This window comes from Patiria miniata, unplaced genomic scaffold (genome assembly GCF_015706575.1).
Source record: "Patiria miniata isolate m_02_andy unplaced genomic scaffold, ASM1570657v1 HiC_scaffold_29, whole genome shotgun sequence".
NCBI lineage: Eukaryota > Metazoa > Echinodermata > Asteroidea > Valvatida > Asterinidae > Patiria > Patiria miniata.
In genome coordinates, this window is record NW_024037068.1 from 447,890 (window position 1) to 466,416 (window position 18,527).

The 18,527-nt window shown below is 40.1% G+C and overlaps 2 protein-coding genes across 2 annotated transcripts; one reads left to right on the top strand and one right to left on the bottom strand.

The window, feature by feature from the left end:
* Nucleotides 1-26: 26 nt before the first annotated feature.
* On the bottom strand, nt 27-10,117 carry LOC119735400 (mitochondrial uncoupling protein 4-like). Its single transcript, XM_038209100.1, has 9 exons — nt 9,686-10,117; nt 7,895-8,023; nt 7,164-7,226; nt 5,671-5,755; nt 5,389-5,511; nt 4,310-4,422; nt 3,697-3,781; nt 2,905-3,100; nt 27-2,275 (listed from the first exon to the last, which is right to left on the bottom strand). Exons 1-9 carry the CDS (start codon nt 9,867-9,869, stop codon nt 2,204-2,206), a joined length of 1,050 nt encoding a protein of 349 aa, XP_038065028.1. The 5' UTR covers nt 9,870-10,117; the 3' UTR covers nt 27-2,203.
* Nucleotides 10,118-10,173: 56 nt separating this feature from the next.
* Nucleotides 10,174-17,559, top strand: LOC119735401 (ADP-ribosylation factor-like protein 6-interacting protein 1). Its single transcript, XM_038209101.1, has 6 exons — nt 10,174-10,274; nt 11,520-11,653; nt 12,704-12,826; nt 13,468-13,585; nt 16,479-16,563; nt 17,386-17,559. The coding sequence occupies exons 1-6, from the start codon at nt 10,239-10,241 to the stop codon at nt 17,499-17,501; spliced, it is 612 nt and encodes a 203-aa protein (XP_038065029.1). The 5' UTR covers nt 10,174-10,238; the 3' UTR covers nt 17,502-17,559.
* The last annotated feature ends 968 nt before the right edge of the window (nt 17,560-18,527 follow it).

Here is an 18,527-nt window from a genome sequence, read left to right on the forward strand (position 1 = left end):
AAAGTGTCCTCGTGTGCACCAAGACCTCATGTATAAAATTCACAGTTTATTTTACAAATATTCTGCTGTACAGTGTCCAAAATTTGAAATTATTTTTCGAATAGAGACAGCGTATTTAACATCACTTCAACCGGGGAATGAAATTGAGATATAGGTCATTTTATAAATCTGGGGTCCAAGATTTTCCTGTCCTTTTTGCATCTGGCATCTACGATTGTATAATTCTGATGCACTCTTTAATGCAGTCGTCCTCCAAGAGTGATTATGAATAGTTAACTGTCTTGATACCCAACAAATAAACAATCGTTTGAAGTCACTCTTAATGATACTTGAGTGGCAAATTACGAAGTTCAGAAGTAATTGGGACAGAGTCACTTGGGACCCCAAATCCTATGACCCATATGTAACTAGCAGCATTTTCGAAACGACTAGCTTTGGCTTCGTCTTAGGGTGATTTTAGGCCCCCAACTTCTGGAACTTCAGCTACATTTTCGTGCCTGTTATGCTCCAGGAACATTCAATCAGTTGACATGAAGCCAAAAGTTGGAATGTTTTTGTTTAGTTTGCCTCTCATTGATTTAGAAGTCGGAGGCAAAGCCGAACCACCTAGGGGTCCAGCTATGTGTTGTGCAACTGGGGCACTTTCAAATAAAAGAGGAGAAAAAAACTCAACACAAAATTGGCAGTGAAAATGTTGATACACGGTTCTTTGTGGTTCGAGTAGATGCAATTTAACAGGAGACAACGAGCTTTTACCTGCTGAAAAAAAAACTTGTCCATAATTTTTTTTTTATATATGGTACTACACACACAGAAAAGGACGGATTCTGAATTGTGAGGCAAATGTTTGGGTGCCGACAGCTGGAAATTTTGTCCTCCAAACATCATATTTTTTTTCCTCAACATGGACAGAAATTTTGAACTAACTCAGCTGCTGGAAGGCGTTTCCGAAGGTTATGACACAAACAAAGGCTACCGGGGTCATATCTCAGCTGCAATGGGATTGTATTTCACCACTAGAGGGCAGCAGATACTACAACTAGGCATGGTTGCAGTCACAGGTCACACTTTTAAACACTCTTACAATCATCAATCTGGTTCAGATTACTGCATTAGACTGGGGTAAGTTTGATCAAGGACCTTAGTTAATCATAGTTCGACTAACTCTGACCGAACGCATGCTAGTCGACTATTCAGGACAAGCTTACTGCGGCTGGTCGCACCACAACTTAGAGCTGGATGTTGGCAACATAGTGCAGAGGGGACCAACTATCAAATGGCGGCAAAACGAAAACTGTGAGTGTTAAAATTTCATTTTCATTGCATTGTTTGTCCATGTTAGTTTAAAATTCTGTCACTTTGTCACGCTTGTGTAAGGTGTCCCATTATACACAATCACTGTTATTTGTGTAAATTAGCAGAACCTCAAATGTTGAAAAAATTCTTTAGCCAATGTGCGACCGCCATTTTCTCACGGTCGTTGACGTGACAATAGTTCGACTAGAGTCATTCGCACTTCAACTTCAGTGCTATGTACGTCATGAACCAACCACTATAGTTAACCATTCGTCCTTGATCGAACTTACCCCTGGTTGAAAAAAAAAACCTCAAGTTTCCAACTTGGGTTAATACATTAGCGATCATGTGACTTTTTCAAAATGCTTAAAATGTTGATAACAATCAAGCGATCTTCCATGGCCACATCTGTTCATTCGACCATTTTTGCGGCATGCTGATTGGCTACACAATGAAATAAGATGATTCGGGTGCGCGCACGACGTTCGTAACTTCACGCGGCGTTCGTAACTTCCGTCAAGGCGCAGAAGTTGAACTTTTTCTACTCTTGCGACTGTTGACTGTTTTGTTTAGCGCCGACTGATGCCGATCGTCACAGTTACACTCGGGTTGCAAAAAATCGGCAACTGATATGTCTCCCGACGACCATAGCTCAGGTGCAGATTGAACCTGAAAAGTCAGTCGCTGACCGAACTGAGGACGGCTTCTTACACAATGCCACACAATAACTGATATCACTGATTCACGCTTGTCATCGGGACTGGCCTCACGGTTGGTAGTTCGCACATCCAGCTGCATAATGTCATGCCATAACGGGTATTAAGGCACCAGCTTATAAAACACGGCCCTGAATACTGCCATGAAACCAGTCAGAAAAATTTGTTGGGAATTTTGTTTTGCTCAACAATCAAAAGGAAGTAACTCCTGTCAGTCGCCTCACTTCCTCGTAGGAGACCCAGAACGTCAGAGACCAGGGCGCCTGGAAAGATTTGGAGAAAAAAAGAGAAAGAATTTTATCTCACAATCTTCCTCAGCAACACTCGGTGTTGTAGTATCCATACTTGGTACTCATTAAGTGCTCGAGTACTTTTTTTTAGAGTACTCATACTCGTACTCGAATGTCAAAGTACTTGTACTCGAAATGGCGTACTCATACTTGGGCAGCAAAGTACTCGTACTCAACAGGTCCAAATTGTATTCGATCATCAAAGTACTCGTACTCGAATAGTACTCGAAAAAATGGTATAGCTTGACTTACCGCAGCCTTATTTTACTATCGACATTTTCAGTTGGAAATGGTTGATTGGCTTGCAGAGAAATCAAAGTTTCCTGATTTTCCTCTGTGCAAGTCCAGACAAACACATTTAACAGCTAGTCGTGAGTGGGTCTGTATATCAGTCTGACTGGGCCTGGGCCTGGGCCAGTTATGCTCAATGAACCATTTGCCATATGGCCGTATTCCGAAATAGAAGTACTCGTACTCGCACTCGGAATACAAGTACTCGTACTCGGAAGCACAAGTACTCGTACTTGGAGACCTGAAATTGCACTCGGAAGTAATTGTTACCCGGAAAACTCGACTTCCATCTTATGAAAACTTTTACGTACCATCCTCGCCCAGATAGGGAAGAATCCCTTATACAACGTCCAGAAGCCCTCGTTGTGCACACACTTGAGCAGGCAGTCTATGGAAGACCTGTACAGCAGGCCCCGCCCACTGGGGTCCGTAGGCTGGTTCATGACCCGCGTCTTGATCACATCGGCCGGGGTGCTCAGAGAGGCTGCAACCAGACCGGAGCAGCAACTGGTTGGGAAACATAAGAAGGCTGGTTTCATTTGTGACATTGACTGTTAATATTCATGTTAACACACGTTTAAATGAAGTGAATTTCATCGTGAGAAATTACTTCTCATTTCGGTGAACTGTGGACTGGCCTTATGAAGTCTAGAAAATGTGATTTATCTTGACTCCTGCAAGATCTAATTATTTGACATACATGGAAAATCTTTGATCCTTTTGCTTCTATGCTTCTCCCACGCTTGACACTATACATAGGCCTTTCAGCTCTCACCAAAAAAGAGCTGGTTCTTCAATAATACCCAAGCTTTTTCCCCCATTTTTGTGTTGCTAAAAACATCAAATTCTGAAAACGGCGACACAAAAAGTTATGTTGTTTCAAAAGAATTTGGAAAAAAAATCCCACAAATTATCTGCAGTTTTGTTTGCCAACTGTGCGACAAAACTCAAAAAAGTTGATGCTATTATGTAAATCATTGTCAGTAATTTTGTGAGTAAATGCCACTGGTTATCCAGGGTTTTAATTCTGCAAATGTCGTTCACAAGGAAATCCTTGGCTCTAGTTCAGTAAAAAGTAGTGGACAACCGATGGCAGGCTTTACCTCGCTAGGCTGTGCGTGAGCCAGTTGTCGGTGAGTTTGGTGTGCCTGAGTAGGAAATGTTTGGATAAGTCATACGTGGCCAAATCTGGAAAGAAAAGAAAATTGATTAGGACAAACTCACTCAAATAAAGTAAGCAGAAAATAAAACAAGCTAAATCACAGAAAATCATATTTTCTCAGATAGAAATCAGAACTATGTTTTGATTCATGACAGCATTCAAAGTGCCAATTGGCACTTTGACCCAGGCAGCCTGTTCGATGTCACAAACATTTGCGGTTATCATAACTTGTTTTTAAGCATCGATAAAATTACTCGGCTAGATAGAGAGTATTTACACAACGGAATGGGAACAAACAATGAACTAATACAAAGGATGGCATAGAGTTAATGTATAATGATAATTTAACATACGATGTTTACTTATTCTCCCTCTTTCAGCTAACAACACTGAAATGCAAATATCTAATGTTGTTTGTTACAACGCTCCACTGGTATTGTACAGGGATCAATATTTAATCCTCTACCGCATAGTGTACACAATTCCGTTTCATGTATAGGCCTATTCAGACCCCCCCCCCAAAAAAAATATTAATCAAATCTTTACTGACTGACCTCCCATGTTGACTAGTGCTGCTCTCTGGACGTTTGGGGCCCAGCCTTTCCAGAGCCCAGGAACCCCACCTTCCCTCAGAATGTTGGAAAATGCACGAAAGGCACTCTTCACTCTAACATTAAAAAAATTAAAAAATCATGGTTTCATTACTTTTATCATGATTTCATTATGTCCAGTAAAAAAAAAACACAGATTTTTTTCCAAAGAGCTATTGTGGCAGAACACAGGTACTTTGGCCAATGTGGATTGTGGAACTAAAAGATGATAAATCGGCTGCTATCATTGGTGAGATAAATTGGCATTATGAGCAGGGGTAATAATGGGATCCCTATACACTTTTTGCACATTGATCTGTCTATATCAACCTGTTAAAGTACCTAGTTTCATATCTGAACTTTTTGAGAGAAAAAAAGGAGGCGGTGGCCTCCCCACACCCCCCCCCCCCAACCAAGATGGCAGAATTTTTAAGATGGTGAATGGATTTGTCCATTTTCTCCAATCTTGTGCTGATTCTTTTGTGTCCAAAGGAGCCATCACCCTTTCTACCAGATTTTGCACTTGTATACATAGCTACAGATTTGATGGAAACAAATAAAAAGACAAAATACTGCAAATGTGTGATTTAAAAAAAAAAACTGGAACAAAAGGGAGGCAGGAAAAAAGGAAGTGAGCAGACACGAACAACTGGTTAATTGTTTTTACTTGGCATTAATGCTATTATTTATTAACCCATTTATTACATTGTTTTTTTTTTCACTGAAGAATCGATAAAAACCCATAGAGTGCTCGGGCAGTTTTGGGCGCTACAGTGAGTAATAAGCAGGGGGGTTTCGGGTGCTACAGTGACTAAAGGATTAATATTTTATTTCAGTATTTACAAAACATTACCCCTACCTGGTAGGAGTAGGGTATAGGGGTAGGAGTAGGGTTAGGGTAGGGGTAGGGGTGGGGTAGGGGTAGGGGTGGGGTAGGGGTGGGGTAGGGATGGGGTAGGGGTGGGGAAGGGGTAAGGGTAGGGGTAAGCTTGGAAAAGAACAGAAGGGGAGGTTAAATTCGGATAATTATTTTTTTTACTAACCTAGGGGGTTTGCCCTCCAGTACCCTCCGTCCTTCCATCTGCATCTGAACTTTGACCAGGTCAGTAGGGCTGGCGATGAATTGACCTATGACCCCAGCAAGCATCCCAGCCAATGCAGCTTTCCTGGAAAAATACATTTGAAAATACACCACTTTCACTCAATACGTTTCTGCCTGAAGGATTGAGGAGGATTAGGGTTAAGGTTAATGGTTAAAGGGAACCACATCAAATTCGAGATACTTGGTCAATTATGATTTCGACAGCAAAGCATCATGCACTCACCAAACTGCAAAGTTTCCATCTGCGTTTCTGTGGAGCACATTTTCCCTGATGTATTCATAGGCACCCATCCTGCACCCCGTATACACTGCGAAAACATCCGTCATAATCCATCATCATAAATATTTCACTCAAACTGTATCGAGACCAGAGAATTAGCATATTGATTAATTGATGGCATTAACTGTTATTGTGATTGGTCCTTAAACGTTAAGACTGTTATCACAGTTTTTTTCTTTCCTAGTGTCCTCTTTGTGCCCAAGTACTGTTAGTACTGATGGACTGACTCAATGAAAGATTCACTCAACACATATACATGTAACTCTCAATTGTGAACTGGCAGTGTTCTCCAACCTGTAAAAATACCCCAGTGCCCCCCATGCTTTCTGAGGCAACCGCCATGCTTCAAAAGTTGCTGCCATGCTTTCAAAAAAATTAAAATATACTAAAAAAGACAAACTAGTGGGACTACCCTTACCCTCCAGGGTATATTTTGGCCAGAAACTCTGCCAAAAGCAAAAACATGCAACACTTGTCAAACTGACAAGCCTGCCCATTGTAGCAATCAATTAGGTCAAAAGTCTCAAGGCCAAACTGCCTCAGAGTCCCTGGTCACTGATGCATTAAGGGAAATAATGTTGCTGAGCCAGTATTGTACTTAACTGTTAGAAATCTGTTAGAAAGCTGTTATCCATACGTAAATTACATGTTCATCTGCAGATAGCGCCCCCTGGCATAAAAAAATGTATGTCTACAAATTATACTCCTAGTATATAGCGCCACCCTCCTCCACTTTTTGATGGAGCACAGACCTTTAATTTTCAAAGTAGGAGAACACTGAACTGGGCAGTGCTATCTTATAGGATCACCCCTTGACACAAGTGAATGGGCTAAATCCAGCCCACTGTACAGACCAGATGCATGAAAAAAATTACACTACACAGCCATTTTGATATCCATTGATTGAACTAGTCTTATTTTCATGGCACTGGCTGTTCATTTAAATACTCAGTTGCTTAAATTTTCACTGCCTTTATTAACTGTCACCATTAATCTTTAATTTCCCTAAACCTTCGACATCCTTAAAACTCTGCCAGAAGTGTTTGCAGCATTGTGGCAAAAATGCTCAGAGAATTTTTCTATTTGGAAAATTAGGATCATTCTGAGCAAGAACAGAAATCCTTATGCAATCACGCCACCGAATATTACAAGCCGGAAATAATGCATTAGTTTTTAAGGGTACCCTCTTCTTTTATACAAGAATTTGTGCTTTAGTGCCTAACCTAGACACATGCAACATAAAATGCTGAATGGTCATGCCATACATTATCGATTCTAATGTGCGTACCGGCATATTTCACGATAACGAAGCCATGACTATAAAATATAGTCATGGCTTTATATACAATGAAATATTTCCATTATTGTGGGGTACATACCATTTTGGGCTAAAAAAAAAAAAATTTGAGATACAAAAACTGTTTTTTTACTCTTACCGATATGTCTGTATATCGCTGGAGTTACTCCTTGCCACAGCTTTAACAGACCTTCTTCTTGCACTGAAAGAAACAATTTTGTAAACTAGGATTATCGTTTCCCCAGTGAAATCCGTCTCCAACATTATCATGAACAATAGGGAATTCTTAAAGTAAACACAAATATGTCTTTAACTTTATTTAATTAGAAAGAACTGACACATTTGAGCTATTTTAGAATCTGCAGCATCTAAGCCAAGGAAGCTGAAAACTTAGAATTTAAGTAAGGGCTGTCAAAAAAGAACAGATTTAAAAAAAAAACTACGTATCATTTCTATTTCTAGTACTTTATCCGATTTGTTAGTAAAAATGTCATACACGCGCGCACACCACTTATAACTAGCGCCCATTGGATAAACACTCGAATTGCGTTAACTTCCGGTTCCATTCGTGCTGTGCTACACCGTGTTGAATTGAGATGACGTCACACTAACGAACCGGATAGCAAATGAAATCAATGGATGAAGAAATCTTCAAGGTGAAAGAGTTCAACCACTCATTTATGCTCCTGGGTGGAAGAGGTAAAGTGGCTTGCCCATGGACACAAAATACAGCCAGTATCCGAATTTGAACCCCTCACAAATCTCAACTTCTAGGTCAAAATTGCCCTAGGCTGTTAAATTATTCTGGATAAAGTTGAAGCTGGAGACGCAGCCCAGGTTTGGTAAATGGCCCAAATACTAGTTTCTTACCGACACCCATGGCTGTCCTGACCATCCCCCTGTACGGAACGGCTTCCGCCGTGGCCCCATAATGCCTTGCTGCTGCATGCTCTCCCTGCAGCTGCAATCTGGTCTTTGTCAGGTCCAATGGGTAAGTTACTAAAGCAAGGTACAAATTTAAGGATTAACAAAATTTATTCAAAACACATACCATATTTTGTCATGTAAAACCTGTGTGAATGAACGCGCCACTTGTTTATTGAATTCTCTGCTCAGGGAGATTCGGAATGGTTTCTGACAAAAAGGCCAGGGAATAAAGGCTACAAGTCTCACAAAAGTTTTGAAAACCACAACTTTTTTCATGTGGGAATAGGTGGGCGGGGACATCCGGGAATTTTTTTACATTGGCTTAACTAAATCCCAGACCTATGACCTTCCTGAAACCCAATGGTTCTTGATTCTGGAGTGCTGAATGGTAACAGATAGCAACTGATGAACAGTGGTGACGACATAACTCCACTCCGAATTATGCATGTTAATCTGGGCAATGAAGGAAATTATTAAAGGGAATGTACATCATTGGCTTTTGCTGTAATTTTCAGAAATGAACTAATTGAGGGGTAAGTATAATAGATCAAATATTGTTACACTGACATGTTTGAAGTTTTTTGTTTGATAATAATGGAAAAACCAAGAAAAACAAAAATGTTCAAGAGGTCTGGTTCCCCGACTCCACTAAAGATGAAATGGATCAATTTATAGATGCCGGAAAATTGTAAGGTAAGGGAACCAGTCTAGCTGGCCTCCACCCATTCATGAGCATGTAACCAATAGCAAACAAAATTTGGACTGAAAAAAAAAAATGGTAAATTTGGAGCATTAGTTGAAAAATAGTGAGGTTTTCCAACGGTGGTCAGCCGACCACCGTTGGAAATTAATACAAAAATACAACTTTTCTTGAAAATGACTTCACACCAGGTGCCATAATTTTACAGGATGCTTTAAACTGTCATTTACCATCCTAGTATTAGTACTAGTAAGGTATTTTGTAAAAAATTGGTAGTTTTGTTTTTCGATGTTTGCAAATATTGTATATTCTCTTTAAAAGGGAATATTCAACTATTACTCTCATTTCATAAAATATATAAATGCTTTTTCGTCATTTTTCCATTGTCAAAGGTCGATCGTGGCACAAATGTTAACATTTGAGTTTGACAGAAGTAAATTTAGTTACACCACCTCAAATGGTTTTATATTTAGACAGGCACACTGGCTTAAAAATAGTTACTGGTTTATCAACAGAAGTAGTTGCAGTAACTTAAAGTACTAATGCTGATACATGAAAACTGGACAAGACCAAAGGTCAAAATTACTGTTTACACTGTGCGTCTATTATTATCAATACATTGATACCCAAAATTTGCCTAAGGATACGGCAATTATGCAACACAAAAAATAATACAAACAATTAAGGGAAATTGTGCAAAGAATGTGGGGGTTGGCCTAATTACAGTTCGGTTCAAATACAGTTGCTTTTTAAACTATTTTATGTTAAACTACTCTTTTTATATTTTTAACAACAAAATACCCTTTTTATTTTTAGTGCAATACTTTGATTTGATTTGTAATTTGATGTCAATTGCCTTTGTTTGTAAGAATAGATATACATCGAAATTATGAAATCAATTGTACAAAACATAAAAAAAAAGTTAGACTGCGCCTACTGACATGACTGAAAAATGATTCTTCAAAGGTTCAATTAAAAATGAAATTTGAAAGAAAAATCATTAAAACCAAACCAGCGGACGGCCGATGCATCACCTGTTTCTGCAACTGTAGCTGCACAGGCCGACAAGAAATATTTAAAAGCAAAGCTGTTCGGGTTGACATTTTTCAGGAACGTGTCACCGGCGCGATCCACTCGGGGCGCGACCACCGCGGCAGCCCCACCGTCGCCCGGGCCGACAACCCCGCTGATGACATCCTCAACACACTCGCCGCTCATGATGATCCTCGGACTTTCGGAGTTACCGTGATGTGCCAAGAAAAATCGATCTCCTCCCTCGTGTTTTAAACCACCCTTCACCTAATTCTACTTCCACAAGGTGTTGTTTCCATTTTACTAAGGCTTGTGGTTATGTGTGACTGACGGATGTAAAATGACCATTACTTCAGAATTTCGTAGAGAAAGTCTCGACCGATCGATCGAGCGCGAAGTCATACGACAGATCGTGTAAATAAAAGAGATTAGTCAGATGCCCTTCAAAGTTTTCAAACTGTGCATGGAAAGCGTCGGGGTCACAGACGGTTTGTTAGCCTGCCCTCAACGTTGGAAATGGGTCAATCATAATAACAACACCAATTTCAACTGAAAATGGCGCAGGTTGGGGCTGCCAATTCCGAGTCTAAAGTGAGACCTTTTTACTTTACAATATTTGTATTTTAGGTGCTGATTGATACAAAAACTTTTAAAAGATACAGCATAACATGCTAACCTTTCTCATGGCTGAAACATGAAAGTAAAACGAATACTAACTCTGTTTGTGTGTCACTGTCAACTGACAGACAGTGACAAAATGAAATGGACTGTCAAATCTTTGTGTTGGCATTTTTCACTTTGTCATGTTTGCTCATATTCATTTGGTCATTTGACTTCATTAGATTTTGTACTATGATAGACTGAAGATGTGTGTATTTTTGAGTGCACTGTGAGTACTCCTAGAAATATGAGGCTCCACGTAGTGGAGCCCGTGGAGCCTCATAGTTCTAGGAGTACACTGTGAGTGCGAGTTATATTGTACAAATTAAGAAAGAAAAATCAATTGTATTTTTTACTTGTAAATGACTGCCATTGTGCCAAATTTTCTAAAATGAGTTATGCAGCCCCAAGCAATCATTTTTATATAAGCTAGATTAACTGTAGGTTTTGTTCTTTTCAAAAAATGCAACGTTCTGACTAGCTTGAGTATTATTAAACTCCAGCTGGACTTCCACATTTTACGAATTCCTGATCATTGCAGCTGGAGTTCCTATAGCTCCATGCACAAGCTACGTTCTAACCTGTTTTAGCACTTACAGACATGCGAGTCACAGCAGTTCAGGCACTTTCATCAATTACCCCATAATTTTCCTCATAAATAAATATGGTATTTTTAATGAACTAAACAATGTCAAGTTTCTTTTCCTGCTGGTAACAATTTGAATAAATACCAAAAGGTAGCACTAACAGTGTACTCCTAGTCCTAGAACTATGAGGCTTGTGGAGCCACGAGACTCATAGTTCTAGGCGTACTAACAGTGTCTTTTCATTCTCTTTATGAAACTATATACAACTACCAGTTTTACAATGAATTTGCAAAAAAATGTAATTTGTAATTTCTTGTGTATCCAGCACCCAAAGATGCCTGTGTCAGTGTGTGATTCAGATACTGTCAACAATTTTATAAAACTTGCACTTTTCTGCATTCTGTGAAACTATTAACCTGCATGATCAGATGACGGTGTTTGCTCAGAATCTTGAACAATAGTTTAGGATGCAAAATAGTATCCTAAACTTTTGCAAGACCATGCTGAAGACTTGGTCTGTTAATAGTAGTCATTCAGTGTAACCTCTGTGAAACTTAACCAATGTGATGAATTTCTTGTTCCTGTTCAGGATGAAGAGATCACCTCCTTGGAGCAGTCGCTGCATGAGTGGCGTTACATCTTACTCCATGCTGATGGCTGGCTGAGATGGGAGCGAGAGAATCAGCCTCTCATCATGGCGGCTGCTGTCACTGTCTTCTTCACGTTAGTCCTTCCATCTTTGATCTTGAGAATATGACCATGCAGGCTTTCTCCACTACATTAGCCCCATTCTATGGCCACGCACTTGAGTACACTCCGTGCTCAAGGCCATACCCACATGAGCTATAAAAAAAAGGGAAATTATGGCATTTTTTCCTGGAAATCATTCGACCTGATACTCGGTATGTGGTTTCCTTAGCCAAGCATCCCACTTTTTCACAAACAATTCTTAATCCAGGTACATTTTAACCTCTAAAACCTGCTAGATTTTGAAGGATCTGTAATGGTTAAGTAGGGGTGTACCCGGGTACTGGACCGCCGATGTCAGGAACCAGTTCCAGATTATGAGATTGGGTACCGTAACCAGCTTTACAATTTACCTAGTAACTTCTCAGACAATGAAAAAGAAAGGTTTTAAATGCCATCTGCAGTTAAAGGGAATATACAACATTTGCAAACATTGAAAAATAAAACTACCAAGTTTTTACGAAATACCTTACTAGGATGTTGGTAAATGACAGTCTAAAGCATCCTGCAAAATTATGGCACCTGGTGTGAAGCCATTTTCAAGAAAATGGTATTTTTGTATACATTTCCAGCGGTGGTCGGCCGACCACCGTTGGAAAAACCTAACTATTTTGCAACTACTGCTCCAAATTTACCATTTTTTATTCAGTTCAAATTTTGTTTGCTATTGGTTACATATTCATGAACGGGTGTAGGCCAGCTAGACTTGTTCCCTTACCTTACAATTTTCCGGCATCTGGAAATTCATCCATTTTATCTTTGGTGGAGTCAGGGAACCAGACTACTTGAACATTTTTGTTTTTCTTGGTTTTTCAAGAATTTTCGAACAAGAAACTTCAAACATGTCAGCATGGTCAGTGTAACAAAATTTGATCTGTTATACTAACCCCCAAATAGTTCATTTCTGAAAATTACAGCAGAAGCCAATGGTGTACATTCCCTTTAAGTATTTTAAAGTTTCACTACACTTGTGTATTTTGTAGTTTCATGCAAGATTTTCTTCTTGTTTAACATTTTTGTTGTTAGTATGCTTTGGTGGTTAGAGCCCTCCGTGCTGACGACACTCTCCCTGCTAGTCATGCTGATCTGCCTGGCTGACTACCTCGGTCCCACCGTCTTCCACTCGTACCTGTGCCCACCTACAGAATGGTCAGTTCTATTCATAACTCGGCTTTTCCTCCTAGACAAACTGATATTAGTATTTGGCGAGTAACTTATCTGCAAGCGGGTATGAGCTGAGGCTAAAAATCATGGAACTGCTGTCAGTTTAAAAAAAAGTGGAAATTTTTTTATCAGTTTCCAATGATGGTCAGCTGACCATCGTTGAAAAAATAATGATTTTTTTTTTTTTCAAATGCTGCCCTGCCGGTAATTCACCAAAGTTAGTTAGTCCACATCCGTGAATGCGTGCAAGCCACAGTCCCGGCCAAAACGGTTGGGACACTTCCTGAGCCTGCCACGGTCACCCACTCCCCCGCTCCCCCGGTCAATGTTGTTCTCTCCAGCTGATGGAGCACACACCGCGCAATGAGAGGCAACATTGAGTGGGAGCCGGGGGTTGGGTACCCAGCGAGATTTGGCCAGGATTGCAGCTAGTCTGCGTCCGTGACCTGACAATTCCCTGACGTCTATAAGTGGACCATGGCTGTTTTAAAGGATGTTTCTGAAAAATGCTGCAAGTGTTAAGAGTTAAGCATACATTGAGTGAGCGTTTTCTTACTTCTAATTTGCCTTTTTGTACCAGTGGATGTCGTGATGTTTATCTTGAAATTTTTGTTTCAATTTTTTAGGACAGCTGAGCACCAGCGACAGTACCAGCAAGTGTGTATTAGTCTCCTCAGAACTAAGGACTCAGTGGTGAACGGTTACCAGTGGCTGAAGAACATGAAGGAGGAAAAACCAAAGCAGGTACAACAGATTTAATCCCAGATTGATAATATTGTAATGTAAAAATAAAATAAAGCCTGTCACGAGCCAATCTCTGATTTCAGTAGCATGAAATGACTGAGAATATTTCTATTCCCCCTGGATGGGATGCTAATCCATGGCATGTTACTCCCCAGCTAATGCCAGTACCCATTTATACTCCTGGGTGGAGAGAGGCAAGTTGGGATGAAGTGGCTTGCCCAAGGACACAACATATGGCCAGCAGCTGGATTCGAACCCCTGACCCTCTGATCATCAGTCACGAACCCTAACCACTAGGCCACACTCTCCCAATATTGTAATGTAGCAGTGCCATTTCACGTGATATTATTACACCTGACCAGTGAGCTTATTCAACCTGTTTGTCAATAGCATTCCCGACTGTGTCTCCTCTAGCTGTGTTCTGTTCGCTGACGATGCTTTGCTCTTCCGAGTCATCCGGTCGGTTGAGGATGAGTTCCAGCTGCAGAACGACTTAAATAATATGCAAGACTGGTGTTTAAATCATGACATGCTCTTCAATACAACCAAAACTAAGGTTATGCACGTCACCAGAAGCAAAAATATCCATCCTCCAGTTTACACACTTGGTGATGCTGCCCTGTCCACAGTTACCTCTATTCAATATTTAGGTGTCACTATTAGCTCCAATCTTCAATGGAATTCCCATATTGACTCACTTGTCTCACGTGCAAATCGCCTCCTGGGTTTCATCCGTACTATTGCTGGCGGAGCATCAACTCAAGCCATATTCTGCCTTTACAAATCTCTGATCCTGCCTATCCTGGAATATGGCATTCCAGCGTGGGGTACTCACACTCTCTCTCAACAGCAAAAGATTGAGCGCGTACAACGCACTGCCACCCGCATTGCTTTGAAACAAAGACGCGGTGAAATGTCATATGAGGATAGGTTGGGTCAGTTAAACTGGTCTTCTCTTTCATCTAGAAGAGATTATTTACTTTGCTCTTTTGCTTTCAAATGTTTATCTGGTGTTTGCAGGTGCGAGTCGATCAACGACAATGTTTTCATAAATCCACGTCATCCAGAATCCCTTACCTTCCGTCATCTGCCTTCTCGTACACAAGCTTTATATCATTCTCCTACTCGTTATCTTCCCAGACTTTGGAACCAATTTCCACCCCATATTAGGGATTCTGCAGTACTGGACACTCTACCTGTTTTCCTTAGGAATCTTCGGCAATTACTTTTCTCAGACAACTGATTTCATTATCCTCATTAGTGTTTTCATATACATGTACTTGCTGCATTTAATTGGTGGGGACTTTCACATGACTTTCACATGATTTGGGCTTCGTTGCATTAGTCTTCTTGCTTGCGTGTAATTTGTAACAGGGGCCAGTTTTTTTGTTGCTGTTTAATATTTTCATTATTTTCTTGTACCTTGTTTTGTTCTTGTCTGCGTTTGTCTGCTTAATATGTGCGGGGTTACATACCTGTGGGTAATAGTAATTAAATTTACTTTTGTGACCCCTGACCCACATATCGTCTTTTTATATATTGTCTTCGGATGTTTTCATTTCATTTCATATTATGCGTTGTTTTTGTGGCCCCTACACTTACACTTACACTTATACAGTGTCGTTTTTTTGTGTTTATTTTGTTTTATTTTGTATTTCGTAGCTTTCATACATTTTTGTTTAGTTTTTGTGCTTCATACCGTGTTTGTTAATTGTGTATTGTTTTGGTCGAATAAATAATAATAATAATAATAATATAGCCATTTTTGGATCAACTTCTGGCCTAAACATTAGAAAAACAATTCATATTAGAAAAACTGCATTGAATACTTATACTTGGGGTGTAATGAATACAAAAAGTGGAAGCGGGTTCTGGCCTGCAAATACCCTGGTTGAGGAGAAGCAACTGTAGTAAAGTGTCTTGCCCAAGGACGCAAGCATCATGGTCACCTGCCACAAGATCAAGAGTCTGATAATACCACAAAGGAGCCTTTGTAAACGGAAGCAGACATTTTATCAAAGCTCTGACTGACTGTTGCAAATGATATCTGTGAGGCGTTCTGGAAAAATTAGACAGAACTTGGAAGGTGTCGAAATGAGGGTTTGTTGGTATTAGGAAAGAGAATAAAATGCTCCTTACAATACTATTTGTGGCACTTCGATCGGACATTCCGTTGACAAGTTATGGCTGTTTAAAGTTTGTATTTATCGACATGTTAAAAAAGTTAAATACTGACAAAAAGGCCTTTAAAGTTACGAGTTTTGTATTTGTGAAATGAAAGATGCCAATTGTATTTTTCTTTAAAAAAAAAACACCTTTAAGCCAAAAAAAGGTCTTCGGTTTCTGGTATGGAGCTTGCCCCCAAAATGTTTTTTTTTTTCTTTTTTTTTCTTCAAATGTCGGCTGATGATTGCAAATGGTGCCTGACTAAATTTAGTGCAAAATGTATGGGAGCCAAGAGAGGCTACATAAACCTTATACTCAATCGTAACCCCATCCAAAAACCCGTTAAAATTGTGCAGCAGCAGGATTCCAGTCAAACCATTGAGTTTGGCGGTTTTGAGACATCATCTTACATTGAAAAAAAAACTTTTTAAGTTTGCCGACAGGCATGGCTACGGCGACGCACGCGCAGACCAGAAACTGGAGCCTTTTTTGGTTTGGCCTTATACCACATTTTTTTTTTATACTAGATCTTTAGAATATGTGTAGTAGTCATATCAAAGTCAAAAATATCAACACATCTGAAAATAGAAAAAAAGTTACCCCCATTTGTTTGTTTGCAATGTTACGGCCTATACCCAGTTCTGTCTCATTTTGCCAGAATGCATCACATATTCTCTTCTAACAGAGGCCTTTGTTATTATGTCTTTCTTTCTTGCTTCGTTGACAGTACTTCATTCTGGTGGTGGTTGTGCTGGCGGTCATCGCTTTCATTGGTAACCTCATCCCCAATCTGTGCCTGGCATATTTCCTAGGTAAAACGAACTCCTTCAAACAATGGCGTTGTTGAAACTAAAATATGCAATAAATAGCTGTACATCAAGTTGAAATCAATACAGTGTGAAAATGCTTGCAGTACAGATTCACTTCATAATTTAGTTAATCCTCTACTCCTGCCATGCCTTTTACACGGGCTAGTCAACAACAATCAGATCATATTTCAAGCGAGCACTGTGACTAGTCAAATTCAGTCAACAGACAAAAGCAGGCAAGCGGTAGGCACAGCTGGCTTATCAATCAGCTACAGCCAAAGCATAGCTGTATCAAACAGTAAACAGTCACAGCCAGTCAATCCTGCTTTATGTAGGCTGGGAGTTCTTAACTGTTGAAAACAGTCACTTGGTTGATTTTGACTGAAAGGACAACTTTGTACAGTTTCCATTTAACCAGGTTTTTTTATAATTTGATCACAATTTGAGTGTTTCACAAAGCAGTGCGCCATCAAGATTTTGCCCCATTTTCCCAGTGCATTGTGCGAGATGGTCGACAAAATTTGTATTTGAAATTGATAGTTTTTCCGGTCAGTAGTTTCGTAAGCGCGAGATTCAAGTATATGTTTGTCCTTTTCTTTTTATCAATATGGTGTTTTTTGTAAGGCGGCAGAACGCTATGACCCAATCTATAACAAATTAGCTCAAGTTGTCTACTGATACTCATTCAAACGGGCCGTGTTTTGTCGACCGTTAACTTGAGAAATGGACTCTCCATGGCAAACTCTTGGTGGCGCACTGCATTGTTGCATTGCCTGAATTGAGTACGAGTGGCTTACATTGTGGCTTCGTTGATTTCATTTTCAGCCGTGTTCCTGGTGCTCCTGCCCGGCTTACAGCAGCGGGGCTTGTTGGCCCAGGCCTACGCAGCCTCCCTGCAAGTGGTCGTGAACTTGCTCAAACAGACCAAAAAGAAGGATTAGACGACCAAACTTTTGATAAGATGCCTTGTTTCTTGTTGTCGGCTGGTGTGGAATTGAACGGAAAGGACGTCGGGTGGAATTGAAAGCGAAAGGAAAGGGGAAAATTGATTTGAGGAAAATTGAAATTTTGTATGTAAAGAAATATGTCTTGACTTTCTTCAAATTGCCTCCAACTCCAAGAGCATTTTTTGCAAGGAACCTCCTGATCCTCCTATATCCACCTCAGTGTTACAACAAATACCGCAGAAATGGCTCGGCAAAATCCTCTAAAACTCCCTGGTGGATTAGGAAGGATCTCGGAGGATAATGGGTAAAGAATTTGTTCAGAGAATAAGTGTGTTAAGGGTAGAGTAGATCGTTTGTCACTTGTGCATTTTTTTTTTTCGTTTGAAGCAACAGAAAGTGCTCAAAATCTAAAGATGGGCGCTTGGCAACTAACTGGATCAAGTTTTAGCTCAGTGAATGCTGTATATTCTGAGAAAACAATATTCTAGGATCTCGATTTCATTTCAAAAGTTGCCGAGTCACGTTTTGATCTTGCGCCCGAAATCCACATCAGGGACATGTTATCATTCAGCCCATTGCAGCTATGCGATGTCACGCACTGAACTGACAGACAATAGCAACTGTGTGTGCGTACAAGTGTGTCGTGTCAACGCTTGCACGGACCCATTCACGGATTTGCTGAATTACATACATACTAACGAAAAATTTTCAAAAATGTGTCACTTGACGCATCTTTGGAAAATGGCCTTCTTTTATTGTTTTCTTCAAAATGACAGCATGCCAGAAAGAATAATGTCACAGGGAGTTTACTCCCATTACCATCTTTAAACCAAGTAAGCTTTTCAACAATCATTTTGTCAGTTACTTTCTGGATTGCTGCAAATGATCTACTCTACCTTGAAAGGAACTTTGCAGATATACAAACAGTTCCTTTAAAGATGACCACTTTGCAAGGTACGACCACAGGGTGTAACCCATCTGTACCTGTTACTCCCTGTACCGCCCCAGCGCTCTGTAGTA

Bases quoted from the DNA above. Each gene is read 5' to 3' on its own strand.
- LOC119735400 (XM_038209100.1), bottom strand. From the start codon at position 9,869: ATGAGCGGCGAGTGTGTTGAGGATGTCATCAGCGGGGTTGTCGGCCCG. The intron at 5,756-7,163 runs GTAAGAGTAAAA...ATGTTTTCGCAG, and splicing joins AGCGATATACAGACATATCG to TGTATACGGGGTGCAGGATG. The intron at 3,101-3,696 runs GTAAAGCCTGCC...TTTCCCAACCAG, and splicing joins CTCACGCACAGCCTAGCGAG to TTGCTGCTCCGGTCTGGTTG.
- LOC119735401 (XM_038209101.1), top strand. From the start codon at position 10,239: ATGGCGCAGGTTGGGGCTGCCAATTCCGAGTCTAAA. The intron at 12,827-13,467 runs GTCAGTTCTATT...TCAATTTTTTAG, and splicing joins CTGTGCCCACCTACAGAATG to GACAGCTGAGCACCAGCGAC. The intron at 13,586-16,478 runs GTACAACAGATT...CTTCGTTGACAG, and splicing joins AGGAGGAAAAACCAAAGCAG to TACTTCATTCTGGTGGTGGT.